General features: G+C 42.0%; 2 protein-coding genes across 3 annotated transcripts in view; both read left to right on the forward strand.

Moving 5' to 3' along the window:
* Positions 1 to 2,989: 2,989 nt before the first annotated feature.
* ttk (ttk protein kinase) lies at positions 2,990 to 11,032 on the forward strand. Of its 2 annotated transcripts, XM_027286749.1 has the most exons (26): positions 2,997 to 3,120; positions 3,400 to 3,434; positions 3,675 to 3,762; positions 3,865 to 4,087; positions 4,189 to 4,295; positions 4,387 to 4,527; positions 4,646 to 4,760; positions 4,848 to 4,929; positions 5,059 to 5,156; positions 5,601 to 5,679; positions 5,820 to 5,919; positions 6,056 to 6,278; positions 6,392 to 6,498; positions 6,758 to 6,901; positions 7,003 to 7,169; positions 7,394 to 7,539; positions 7,627 to 7,762; positions 8,343 to 8,435; positions 8,527 to 8,684; positions 8,839 to 8,990; positions 9,106 to 9,230; positions 9,336 to 9,410; positions 9,500 to 9,676; positions 10,353 to 10,449; positions 10,544 to 10,629; positions 10,707 to 11,032. In XM_027286749.1, exons 3-26 carry the CDS (start codon positions 3,675 to 3,677, stop codon positions 10,773 to 10,775), a joined length of 2,988 nt encoding a protein of 995 aa, XP_027142550.1. In that variant the 5' UTR covers positions 2,997 to 3,120; positions 3,400 to 3,434; the 3' UTR covers positions 10,776 to 11,032. The 2 variants fall into 2 exon arrangements, with proteins under 2 accessions (XP_027142549.1, XP_027142550.1); XM_027286748.1 differs by lacking the exon at positions 3,400 to 3,434 and having other exon boundaries at positions 2,990 to 3,120.
* A 1,878-nt stretch (positions 11,033 to 12,910) lies between these two features.
* Positions 12,911 to 13,871, forward strand: part of bckdhb (branched chain keto acid dehydrogenase E1 subunit beta) — a 47,794-nt gene continuing 46,833 nt past the window's right edge. Inside the window, exon 1 of the mRNA XM_010744596.3 lies at positions 12,911 to 13,383. Coding sequence (XP_010742898.3) covers positions 13,188 to 13,383 — 196 coding nt within the window. The 5' untranslated portion in view covers positions 12,911 to 13,187. The remainder of the gene's footprint in view (positions 13,384 to 13,871) is intronic.

The raw sequence follows: 13,871 nt of genomic DNA on the forward strand, positions 1-13,871 counted from the left end.
TTTGACTGGCATTCCATCTTCTCTGTCTCCAGCCTTCAGGGTGCCTCCACCTGTAGACTATGGCAAGCAGCTGGAGCCTGCCTGTCCACCTACCTGCCACCAAGCGGCCTATAGGCTGGTGGAAGAGGCTGGCAGGTGGAGGGTCAGGGTACAGCTGCTTGCCTCCTGCAGGCCACCTCCACCTGCTTGCCACAGTCTGCAGCTGGAGGCGGCCTGCAGGGTAATGGCAGAGGCAAGTAGGTGGAGGGTCAGTCTAAAGGTGCTTGCCAGAGTCTGCAGGTGGAGGCGGCATGAAGCCTCTTCCACCAGCCTTCTGGCCACCTCGACCTGCAGACTCTGGCAAGCACCTTGAGCCTGACCCTCCACCTACTTGCCTCTGCCATTGCCTGCAGACTGTGGCCAGAATCTTTGATTGACCCTCCATCTAACAGCCTGCAGGCTGTCTCCACCTGCAGACTCTGGCAAGCATCTTTGACTGACAATCCACCTATCAGCCTTTGCTAACAGCCTGCAGGCCACCTCCACCTGCAGACTGTAGCGAAACACTCTGACTGGCACTCCATCTACCACTCTCTGTCTCTAGCCTTCAGGGTGCCTCCACCTGTCGACTATGGCAAGCAGCTGGTAGATGGAGTGTGAGTCAAAGCCTATTGCCACAGTCTGCTGGTGGAGACGGCCTGCAGGCTGGTGGCAGAGGCTGACAGGTGGAGGGCCAGGGGGCAGCTGATTGCCACAGTCTGCAGGTGGACGCGACCTGAAGCAGCTTTGACTGACCTTTGCTACCAGCCTTTGCTAACAGCCTACAGGCCACCTCCACCTGCAGACTGTGGCAAGCATTTTTGACTGGCATTCCATCTTCTCTGTCTCCAGCCTTCAGGCCGCCTCCACCTGTAGACTATGGCAAGCAGCTGTAGCCTGACCATCCACCTACATGCCACCAAGCGGCCTGCAGGCTGGTGGAAGAGGCAAGTAGAGGCAACTACCTGTCTCTGACACCAGCCTGTAGGCCGCCTCCACCTGCAGACTCTGGCAAGCACCTTTGACTCACCCTCCACCTACCAGCCTCTGCCTCCAGCCTTCAGGGCGCCTCCACCTGCAGACTCTGGCAAGCAGCTCGAGCCTAACCCTCCACCTGCCACCAGCCTGAAGGCCGCCTCCACCTGCAGACTCTGGCAAGCACCTTTGACTGACACTCCATCTACCAGCCTTTGCCAACAGCCCGCAGGCCGCCTCCACCTGCAGACTGTGGGAAGTAGCTGTACCCTGACCCAGGACCTGCCAGGCTCTTCCACCAGCCTGCAGCACGTCTCCAGCTGAAGACTCTGGCAAGCAGCTGGAGCCCAACCCTCCTCCTACTAACCCTTGTCAACAACCTGCAGCCCACCTCCACCTGCAGACTGTGACAAGTAGACATAGCCTGACCATCCACCTACCAGCCTTTGACAACAATCTGTAAAAGCTCCACTTATTAATTTAATTTAATTCAATTCAATTCAATTCAGTTCAAAGCAATCCATGTACCACCAAATCAGACGACGTCAAAGTTATCTCATTACGCATTTTATATAGAGCAGGTTTATTAAATAATTTACAGAGATGCAACAGTCCCATCAGGAGCAAGCACTTGGTGAGGCAGTAGCCTGATCATCCACCTCCAAGCCTCAGGCTACAACATGCAGGTGGAGGCAGCCTGCAGGTTGTAGCCTGTAGTGGTAGGTAGTTAGTTCTCACTTGTAAGGAAATGTAAGTTACCAAACTCCACCTTCTGTTTGTCTGACATGTCTGTCTCTCTGTTTTGTGTGTTGCTGGATGTGACCTCCAGTCTCCCTCTCACCTGACTGTCAGATCACCACCTGCTGCTCATCATCCAGTCATCCTATATAGAGGACTGATTCCACCTTCCAGACTTCCAGATTTGTTTTTTGAATCCTGTTTAACCTTACTTCCCCTGTGCTTCAGGAAATCCTGCCAGTCATCCATCCAGCTCAGTCTTATCTAAACACCTGCTCCTGAAGTTTGCTGCCACCACCAGCCTTGCACTGTTCTGGATCTCTTACATTTAAGATCTCATCCAGTCACCCTGCTCCTGAGTTGCACTATTCATTTGGTTGAATAAACTGTATAAATGTATTCTCTTCTGTGGTTGGTGTTTGCAGTTTGGGTCCTCTACTGTTCAATATAATGATCTGTGTATATAGCATCATACTTTAATCAAAGCAAAGTGCAAATTAGCTGCTGAGCCTCCTATCAAGGCCTTGTTCCTCATTATCTCTGTGCAGTGTGTGCAATATTCCTGTGCTAGAATACATCGTCAGGTTTGCTGTGTGATAATGTGATCAAACACAAAAATAATTCTTTAACATAAATCATCTGAGCACACTGTCAATATCAGTTTAAAACTGGATTTTTAACATAAGAACCCTGATAAGACTGAGGAGCACATCCACACAGTCCTGACAAGAGGCCTAATTAGACAACAAGTGGAACGAGCTTTGTGGGTGAACCAGGCTTCACTTAATAAACCACAGGCTCAAATATCAAACATATTAACAGACCTAAAAGTTTGGCATCCAGAAAAGGTTCAAGGGCTTTTTAAACCTCATCACACCTACACTTTAACCCTCATGTATTTACAGGACACATCATGTTCATCACTGCCTTTTTTTCTTCACTTTGCGTCAGAAACCACTTGTGTTTGGTTTAGTGTTAGGTTTGTCCTGGACACATGGAGGAGAGGAGCAGTCAATGAAATGGCACAGATACAGTAAACTAAGATTTCTGGAGCAGGGTAATATTTTTAAAATCACATTTCAAGCACACGAAGTCTAGCTTGGATGGATTCATAGCTTCATTATGTCAATAAAAAACAGCATCTTTAGGAGGTCTTGGTATTATTAATAACATGAGGGAATTAAAAAACCCAGTAGGTGGCGGCAATGCTCCTATGAGCTGGTTTATCAACCGCTATTTACATAAAGAAGAAGAAGCACAAACTATCCAATCAGCGCTCGACTCCGGCGGAAGTGGCAGATTTGAAAACTGTCAGTTGAAGCAAAGTGAAGTCAGTCGAGCTTTTTCCTGGCCCGAGCGTGAAAAAGGATTATTGACAACACAAACACGGTGAGATCTATTTCAAAACAGTCTTATATTGTTGTTTACGGTACTTTCATATATATGTAACGTCACCCGAGATTCCTTAGCTACGTATTATTGTTAACCACACCGTTAGCAACATGTCAGCTAGCTCGCTAACTGAGCTCAGTCAGACTGTAAACATGAAAGAGTCAATTCTTCCTCTAACCGTGTGCGGTAATCTGTCCTGTGCATGTTACTAAAACTCCGGTAATGTTATACATAGCAAGTATCTTCAAGACAGTTAAGTCAGTCATTTTTCTCCAGAGTTGAAAGCGGATCAGAAGCAGCACATACCTGTGGTAACGTACCGTTACAATCAAGTATTTGTGTACATTAAACTTCAACACAGCCTTACTGCTGCGTTAAATGTCATTTATAACGTGTCCTGTAAGGATTTTGACATCACTAACGCACACTGTCTGACCAAGAAAGGAATAATTAAAACGTCGTTATGTTAAATGGGCGTTAGTGTATGTCTTCATCCAGACAATGGGCATCCTGATCTGAGCTATTGTAATGTGATTACACCTCTGTTTCAGATGGAGGAAGAGGAGCATACAGACAGAAAGCAGCAGCTTGCCATGCTTTATCAAAAGCTCAACAAAATCAAAAAATATCTCAATGAAGGTAATGATATGCCCAGAAGTCCCGTCACTATGACACAAGATCTATATGCACATCAGTATTCAATATGTCCACATCATCATGACACCATGTTGCTTGTTACAGATGACACAGACAATATCAACCAGGTCATCGGCTCAAATTCGCCTGAATCGTGCCTCTCGTATTTGACGGACCTGGAGAAGAAAGGGGACCCTCACCTGGATCGTAACCACCTCACCAGACTTGTTGACTTTTATACCAGAGTATTTTCCAATATGCCGCTCGGAAAGCACTGTCAGAATGAGAGCTATGCCAGGATGTTGGTCAGATTTGCAGAGTTGAATGCGTGAGTAAACAAAGTCATTACTTGTATAGATGAAATCAGACAGATTTTGTCTTTTTAAAGAGTGTCCACTGAGTTTGTTTTTCCTTCTTTTCTGTCTTTAGAATTCAAGATGTCAACGAGGCAGAAGCCAACTTCAACGTGGCGAGATCTCACAGCCAGAATTTTGCATTTGTTCACATTGCGCATGCTCAGTTTGAACATTCCCAAGGTAGAGAGATGAGCCTGTTGTTTTTGTCTATACAAACATGTTGTCATGACTTATCTGGGTTATTTCAGTGTGTGCTATATCATCTCACTAGGCAACACAAAGAGGGGCATTTACATATTGCAGAATGCTATTGGACTTGGTGCGAGACCAAAGGAACTGCTGGAAGCGGCCTTGCAAAGCATGCAAGGGAAAACACAAGTCTCCTGCTCAGAGGATAAGGAAAATGTACCACGTGAGTATTTTATTTTTGTTTTATTTAATGGCTTCACATTCAGTTTCTTGACTGGTCGAATGATATATTGACTTTTCATTGCTGATTCTCACATTTTGCCGTGTCCTCTGCCTGCCAGTATTGTCCAGCAGTAATGTGCAGGATTCTGTCAAAAAAGGCTCTGCGTTCCAAAAAGTAAGCAGAATATCAGACGGGACAGGTGACCTGCAGCTCTCCAGTATATTTGGTTTGGGGTAAGAATAAAACGATGCCTTTCAGCGGTTCATTTATTTAGCGGTTCATTTAGGGAATGTGACATCTTGTTAATCTGTGGCGTGCAGGACAGAGCAGCTCGGTGGATCATTAGATGAACAGCTACCAGGCCGGAGGTCTGGATCGCAACGCAAGAGAGCAGTTGGCATGGTGCGAGCTTACATTGATCCTACCTGTGTTTTTATAACTCACTTTAACATTTTTATTTTTTTTTCTAAAGATTGTATGTACTTTAAATACATGTTTTATGAAGTTGTGTTCTGACCTTTTTTGTTCCAGCCAGGGAGAGTTCCCGTAGTACCTTTCTCTATCCCAGAAAACGATGATGACTACATAAATGGAAAACCCTCAAAGAGAAGTGACACCAGTTTGTCCAGGTAGTTTCTCTCTAGCAGCATTTATTTCCAAATGTGTGAAATCATTTTAGCTATGATATAGTTAAAATATATGAGAATGGCTTATACTAATGACAGTCTAACATTACTTATACTAGCATCCCCATGTGCCACTTTAGGAAACAGTAATGGAGTACACATGTAACCTGCAGTGCTGTGATTATTAATCTAAGGAAATAATTTCCTCTGACATAATATATTCTCAAGCTGTTGCTGTTTTGTGATACAAACTGCTGAGACCACAGGGCACCTCATTAAAATGTGCTGAATCATTAAACAAGTGTAATGTAAGAAATAGAATTTTATCATTTGTCACACCCACTTTCACTTTGAATGCAAATGCTTGAATATTTCAATTAGATGTGTAATAATTAATTTTAAGCATTATTAATATATATTTATATTTATTTTTTACCGTCATCTTAGGCAAACGTCTGGTTCAAGTGTAAACTCGGTATTTGGGCTGTCATCCTCAAAGAAAAATGCCGTAGATGGAGATCTACCTGTGAGTATACACGAGTACAGTAATTTGGGTTTAGCAATGTCAGAATCAACATTCAGTGGTCTGCTGAGCAAAGGTGTTCAGTTTGTTGAAGTTTAAATTAATATGGTTAAAATCTTTCTGTTATATTGCTGTGTTCTCAGCCACCTGCTGTCAGCCCAGAGCATTACCCTTGGGAGGACCAAGCAGCTGTAGACTCCACCACCACACTGCTGCACACGAGGGACACGTCAAGGATGGAAGGTATTCTATAACCCTGACAATATGCTACGTTGAATGCCTCACAGTTTGAGTAGTCACTACAGGTTTTTTTTTTTTTTTTATAGAGCTGTGTAAATTGTTGTTACTGTTTTTATGACATTTAGTTTCTCCCTGACAGATGTAACATACAACTTCGACCAAATCGTTAATACAAATTCTCCTGAGTCATGTTGGACGTTTCTGACGAGCCTGGAAAAAAGAGGCAACCCTCACACAGACATCAACCTCCTTAATAAGCTCAAGGACTGTTACTCTAAAATCTTCTCCAGGCTGCCGATAAGACAGTTCAGCAAAAATGCCAGCTATGCCAGAATACTGGTCAGATATGCAGAACTCAAGGGGTAAGTGTGGATGAAAATAGACTAGATGCACATGCACTAGAGTACTGGGGCTTTGTGGTGTGTATTCAGAGTTATCAAACTCTAACATCATTCTTTTCTTTTTCTTTTTGAAGGATCGAGGACCCGGATGAAGCCCAAGACCACTTTATAGTTGCAAGATCCAACTGTAAAGGCTTTGCCTTTGTCCACGTAGCACATGCCCAGTTTGAGATTTCTCAAGGTATTTATTTCTGTTTCCAGAAGTAAGATACATGAAATAGACCAACACAGACAGAATTCATATCACATATTTATACACCTTCAAATACAGATTTCAGTATTTGTTTTGTTTTGGCAACATTCATATTAAGAACTCTTAAAAACACTTGTCAGTTGTCACGCATGTGACAGTGTCCTAATACTCTTACAACCTCCTAACTTACACCAGTCGGTCTCTGAAATGTAGTGAAATTATCATTTCTTTCCACTTTCCTGTTAAGGTAATGTGATCAAAGCGACTTCAATACTGCACAAGGCACAGGCATTAAATGCCAAGCCAGCAGAGCTCCTGGAGATGGCTGTACGTAACCTGAAAGCTGGGGAGAAACAGCTTGTGCCCATCAGGGAGGAGGAACAGCCCGCAGGTAGAAATTCATTTTAGAGTCTTTTACTCTTATGGTTAAAGTGCTGACTTGGACATGATTTGTAACCAAAATATTTCTAATTTTGACTGTGTTTTGTGTAGATGTGCAAACAGGTGTTCCAGTGTCTGCTTGTGGGGGAAACCAGGATTTTCAGCTTCCTGCTCGGGTCCCAGTGAGCCGCTCAGTGGAACAGCCTAAACCTGCCAGCAAGGAGCCCGTATCAGAGTGGAAGATGCCAACTTTCGTCAACCGGCATGTCTCTCCAGAGGTGTGAAACTTTTAAGTACCTAATCGTAAATTAGTATTATTAGCATTGTTGCCACTATGAGTAAAGGAAGATCTACAGACATGACAACACAATGATTTTCTGATTCTATTCTGATATAATATTGATTGTTTTTGTTTTTGACCACCAATCATTTATTAATTGTATCAGATTCTGTCTTAGTCTCAAACCCTTAACGGACCTCTGATCAAATTATTATTTCCTAGGATAAACGCTCAACACCTCCTGACCCCAGACCTGTGCCTCGTGTGGTGGAGTCAGTCCCCACTCCATCCCTACATCTTCCATCCAGACTGAACCCACAAACAGTCTGCCAGACACCAAACAGCTACAGAAACCCACCTGCCAACAGGTACTCTCTTGTTTCTATATGTGTTTTTATTTTAATCATCATAAAGTTTCCCCAGTCACACCTCCATCTTTCTCCCCCACTCCTCAGCTTTATCACTCCCGTTGTAAAGAGAGGCCCTGAAGTGTTTTCCTCTGCAGTGGCAGCACACAGAGCCGGACCGGTTCAGCAGCCCTTCACACCGCTCAACCAAGCCCCACAAGCCCTATGTTTCCAAACTCCACAGGTACAACATGTTCACGCCTTTTGCTGTTACCTGATATACTAAAAGTTTCTCCATGACACCAAACACTTGATGGAACTGGTTCGGCAACAGTAACTTCAGTCAGTGTGTAAAGAATTAAGGGACACGTAGTGAAATCAGTTGAAACCACACATTTGCTGCTTATCTTGGCATTTATGAGGTCTTAAATGTGTCCATCAATGTGGCCCAAGACAACATTCGCATACACACTGCTGAAAAAATTTGGGTCAGACCACCTCAGAATGTGGTCCTAATGCGTCTTGGGTGCATTCACTTCTATGCTTACAGCTGTCCGCTCGTGAGGGGATCACCCAGGACGCATGTTAATGCCAGGTGTAAACAGGGCCTTGGTTAGCTTCCACTCAGTCACGTGATGAGAAGATACGTGTCCTCTGTGTCCCGCAGCATGGATGCATGAAACGATTAAGCAGAGAGATGTGTTAGACATCTGGATGTGTAGCATGTCTTGCGATGTAATATAGAAGTGAAACTTTTGAAGTGATCTACACGAGGAATCACTTTGTCTTTGCTGACATGCTGTACTTTTGTCTGAACATTTTAGGCTTCCTTGACTGCCTTTTCAAATGAATCCATAACCATTAAGGGCAAACAGTTCTTCATACTCAAGATGATTGGACGTGGCGGATCTAGCAAGGTAAAGCGTTAGTAGAGAATTCATATTGTTCATTTGCTTTTGTTCTTGTTTGCAGATCTAATTCATGGCTGTCGTTTTCTGTTTCTTTCAGGTCTACCAGGTCCTCGATCACAAAAAGCAACTGTTTGCCGTGAAATACGTCGACCTCGAGGAGGCTGATGCTCAGACTATAGAAAGTTACAAAAATGAGATTGAACATTTGAACCACTTGCAGCAGTACAGCGATCAAATTATCAAGCTCTATGATTAGTGAGTACACGGCTTGTCCAAATCCAATGCTACAAGTGGCGGTGCTGTAAAGTAATTAGATTATACAAAAAAAAAGAAATCTAATACTTCATATAACAGCTCTTGTGGTCTGCTCGTAATTATGATTTCTGACAGTTGCATATGTGTTTTACAGTGAAATAACCAACAGCTACATCTACATGCTGATGGAGTGTGGAAACTTGGATCTGAACACTTGGCTGCGAAACCGCAAAGCTGTGAATCCGCTGGAGAGGAAGTTCTACTGGAAGAACATGCTGGAGGCTGTCCAAACCATCCACAAACATGGTTCTCTTTCTTTATAGCTCTCTCTACTGTTCCCTCATCGATGCTAAGTGTTGTTTACTAAACGGCACACTGAAATGATCTTACCTTCTAACCATTCTTAATGTCTTCTACGCAGGAATTGTCCACAGCGATTTGAAGCCAGCTAATTTTGTCATCGTGAATGCTTCGCTGAAGTTGATTGACTTTGGCATCGCAAACCGAATCCAACCAGATGTGACGAGCATCATGAAAGATTCACAAGTAAGATTTCTGCTTGTCTTTACTGAATTTCTGTGGAAAGTGGGAACAGACTTCACTGTAAACATAATTAAGCTGTATCAGAGTTATACTCTACCTGTGTAACAGGTTGGAACCTTGAACTACATGCCCCCTGAAACCATCAAAGACACTTCATCCCAGCCAGGAAAAGCACGATCAAAGGTACTCCTACTAAGTCGATTAAAGATCCTAAGCAATCATTTCTCATGAGTACAGTGGTGAAAACTTTTTTTCCGACTTCTTCCCTAAAGATCAGCCCGAAAGGTGACGTGTGGTCCCTCGGATGTATCCTGTACTGCATGACTTACGGGAAAACTCCGTTCCAAAGCATCACCAATCAGATTGCCAAGTTGCACGCCATCATCGATCCCTCCCATAGGATTGAATTTCCTGACATCTCAGAGAAGGATTTGCTGGATGTGTTGAAGGTGAGAGACGGTCTTCAAAGGCTACAACGCCTTTTTAGATCTTTCTAAACTCTAAATGGCCTTTGACATAGAAGCAACAGAAATGAATTGATTTAAGAAAATGGTTGTGAATCCACAATGGAGTGATAAATTATGAAGTCATTTGATCCTTTTCAAAGCAGGTTTATTAAAGGAGTCATCCTGTGATGAAAACACAGCCACATTTTAACATTTCCCTGTCGTAGATTCATCATACACAAGACACATTTTTCATTTAAGGAACATGACCTCAAGGGTGAGAGTAACAAAGAATAGAAGAAGTGGAAGTGATGAAACGTCTGTATGTTGACAGATGTAGTGATAGATTGCAGTTGCTGTGTTGCTCTGCTTAATCAACTGGGCTGTTTTACTCTCTGCAGTTCATCATTTACAACAACCAAGTGACATTTATTTGTTGTTGGTTGTTTGTAATTATTGTTTATGGCAAGCAATTTTAGTTATCTCCGGCCACGCTTTGGAGACAGTTTGCAATTTTACGTTCACACACTTATGTCCAGTACAGTATGCCACTGACTGTTTACATTTGAGTTAAACAGACTCAGACCATATGCTGTTCTACAGGCCATATCTGTATCTAAAAGGAATCTAAAACTATAACTAAACACATAAAAATGAGCTGTTTGCCTGGATGTTTCAGAGGTGCCTTGTACGAAACCCCAGAGAGAGAATCTCTATAGCAGAACTGCTGGAGCATCCGTATCTGCAGCTGAAGCCACAAGAATCACCTGAACCAGGTACACTCACACACATTCAACATCTGTGTACTCAGAAGCCACCTTTGCTGTTCATCATGTGACACTGACCTTTCTTTAATTCACCTGTTTTCAGAGCATCCATGTAACGGCGATCTCAAAAAGATCCTAACGGACCTCGCAGCCCTCCAGTCTCCAAACAGCATCATCCGCGCTGCTAATGTAAGATTTCCTTTGTGGAAATGTTTTCTCCAACAGGAGCTTTCTTAAATATTAACTCTGCTCTCTGCTTTTCACAGAATCTGGCAAAAATGTGCAGCAGTGGCAGGAAGCTGGATGTCGCAGAGTGTGCAAAGTCGTCAACCTAAAAAATGTGATGTCCTGAAAATGTGATGTGGATATTACTTTTTCTTTATCATTTTTGTCTTCTTTATTTTTTTCTTTTCCTTTTTTGACCTCACATAACCACTTCAGAGCAGTAACAATATTTCTGTAGATGTAGAACTAACATATCTATATTTGTATGTCTGTTTCATTGTATGGTCTCATTTTTTACACACGTCTGATAATACTATAATGTAAGTATACAGCATCTGCAAATAAAGATACTGTATCCTTACTGTAAGAGTTGTTGGCTCACCTGTCTCAGCTGTTGTAAAGAATAGGTAGAAAGGTACTGTTTGTCATTTTAACACATCTTTAAGAGATTCACTAAATTAAAAAACTAAAAACAGTGAGAGAAACACAAGTGGGAACATTTTTTAATTTGAAAAGTAGTATGTGTGATGGGTATTTATTTACTTTTCAATCATCTACATGGAGAATTAATTTGGGTTGATTTCAAATATATTATAGCTGGACAACAGTTTGCCTGCAGTAACAGAAAAATATACATACCATGTTGAAATACCCTTTTGAAGGCACAGAGTTCAATATATTCACTAAATCTTTTTGTTAGAATAATTTTAGAATGAACTGACAGTAGTGCAAACATTTTTGGAGAGCTTCTTAATAAGGCAGTGATTCTGTAGAATCTAGAAAAGTGGTTGTGGGTCATTTGGTGTATTTTCCTCACAGTTTTCTTTTTATGGATTTAGAGATTAGCACCATCTTGTGGCCTAATTGTCTTTTTAAAAAACATCTTTCGATGGTTTAGAAAACCTTTAATCGTAGTAGGAATGATTTCAAGTGAACCCCTAGAGCAAAACACAGGCTACAGCAAACATAAACAAAAATGAATCAGTAAATATAATGAGCTTACACTTTGATAGATTTTTCATTTTGTAACTTGAGCAGTTATGGATGCCTAACTAAAATATGACTAAACATGAATAGAAAAGATTTTAACAAGATGTCAAGCTCACACTCAAGTTGTTTGTTGCAGCTGGATAGCATCTGTTAGTTTTAAATTGTGCTTCTATTAAAATTATCCCTGATTCTTATATTGTCACTTTTTCAATTGATATTTTATAGTCATGAAAAAAAATCATTTTATAGTTTTCCATTTAACATCACTGTTGAGTATCTGATGAATATGTGAAAGATGAATGAGTGTTTTGCAGTTAGTTTTGTGCAATGGTGAAGTGGTATGGCTTTACATATTTGACTGAAATATTTTCTATCAAACTTTTCCTCGAAGATGTTCAAATGTGTCCTGTTAAACAAGAACATAATTGTTGGCTGCACTCCAACAAGATGTGGAGAAACTTTAATAATGTGCTGCTTATCATCAGAAGTACTTTAGGGACACATTAGCACCCAGTGACACCTCTGAGCATAATTCATAATATTAAAATTATTGATTTAGGAATTACTGTAATATCTCATGGCTCAACTTGTACAGCTGCTGTTGTTACTGTCTTTTCTTCTTCTTTTTTTTTTGGTAAATAACTCTTTGTTTTGATAATTCATATATTTGCACCTGAAATTTTTATTTCAGAGAAAATACTTAATCATCTAAATATTTCTCCCTATGAGGCTAAAGGATATTGACAATTTAAATCATCATCTAACAAAAAAAATGAACAAACTGAAAATTATTTGCCAGACAGCCTGTACAGAGTATGTTCATTGCATCAGGACGTTGCAAGTCTGAAGTCTGCACGTATTCTGAAACAGCCGTAACAGACTGAAACCAAACTTGACAACAGACAGGTAGACCTGAAGTAATCGTCATAGTCTGGTCTGTGTTTTAATGGCTGATTGGCTGAAACGTTTGATTGAGTGTGAGGTGGCATGGTGATCACATGAACACAAACCCACCAACAGTCAACAGGCTGATTTTCAGTTTTTTTCGTCGTTTTACATCCTAACCAAAAACCGTATATATTGTATATGAACAGTGCGCACTGACTTTTCCCAAAATCTCTACGCGCACACACACCGCCCTCCTTTTTGACCAATCACAACCCTTATCTGATCACTGAGGTTTGCATTGGGAGCAGAACATAAGAGCTCTCACTCTGACACTATTCTCGGGTACCACAAAGAGCCGGGGTTACTTCCTTTTCCTTCTTAAACTAGCCTCTGGTTCACTTTCTCGACGGGTTAATACGAGATAAAAGCTGTGTTCTAAGTTAAGCTACGTTTATACGGACTGCAGTAGCTCTTAAATCGTTGAGAGAAATATATAGTACTGGATAAGATAATTGTTGGGACAGTGTTTCGGTTAACAGGATATAACCCAGTTTCTCTCCCCCGAGTGAAGCCATCTTCTCCTTAATAGAGGATCTTGACTCTTTGATTCATCTTGCCCTTCCTGGTCAGCCATAACAACAGTGATGGCGGCTGCTGCACGGTTCTTCATCCGAGGTGCAAACTCCAAACTTCCCATCTCCGGTATTGGCACCGGGGCTCAGAGCTCGTTTGGGGCCACTCTTCTAAAACTGTCCCCGAGCTGCAACTCCCGTACAAAAACACAGCGGAGGCATGCGGCGCACTTTACCTACCAGCCTGACCCCATCCCGACACAGTATGGTGAGTGGCTGGCTAGCCGGCGGCTAACGTTAGCTTCGCGAACAGGAGACATTTCTGTAGCCCTGGAAGTTTTTACAGGTTAGCTCAGCTGTTCAACAGATAAAGTGACTGTTCAGTCTTGAGGACAGACTGTGGGCAGGTCGTGTACAAAGGGCTGTATTTGCGCTGTCTGTTCAGTCGTCCTGTCAGTCACCGCACTGTCGGTATGTTTAACGCTGTGCACGTAAATGTTTAAGGTGTCCTCTAACATGTTTAAAACACACACACAGAAATGTGTGCTTGTAATAATAAAAAGTTCAGTTGTCCAGTTTATAATTCCTCCTTTACTCTCTCATTGACAAGTTTTCACAGTTGCATATTGGACCATGATTAACTTCAAGTAGTTGTGATGTCACAAAATCCTGCTGCTACGTTTACGTGTTAAACTGATGTTTAGAGGGTGACATCAGCTTTTTTTTTTTTTTTTTTTTTTTTTTTTTCAAAACCCT

The sequence above is a fragment of the Larimichthys crocea genome, chromosome XIII (genome assembly GCF_000972845.2).
Source record: "Larimichthys crocea isolate SSNF chromosome XIII, L_crocea_2.0, whole genome shotgun sequence".
Lineage (NCBI taxonomy): Eukaryota > Metazoa > Chordata > Actinopteri > Sciaenidae > Larimichthys > Larimichthys crocea.

Excerpts from the sequence above, each read along its gene's own strand:
- ttk (XM_027286748.1), top strand. The coding sequence starts at position 3,675 with ATGGAGGAAGAGGAGCATACAGACAGAAAGCAGCAGCTTGCCATGCTT. Across the intron at positions 6,499-6,757 it reads CCAGTTTGAGATTTCTCAAG|GTAATGTGATCAAAGCGACT; the intron begins GTATTTATTTCT and ends TTTCCTGTTAAG. Across the intron at positions 7,540-7,626 it reads AGAAACCCACCTGCCAACAG|CTTTATCACTCCCGTTGTAA; the intron begins GTACTCTCTTGT and ends CCCACTCCTCAG.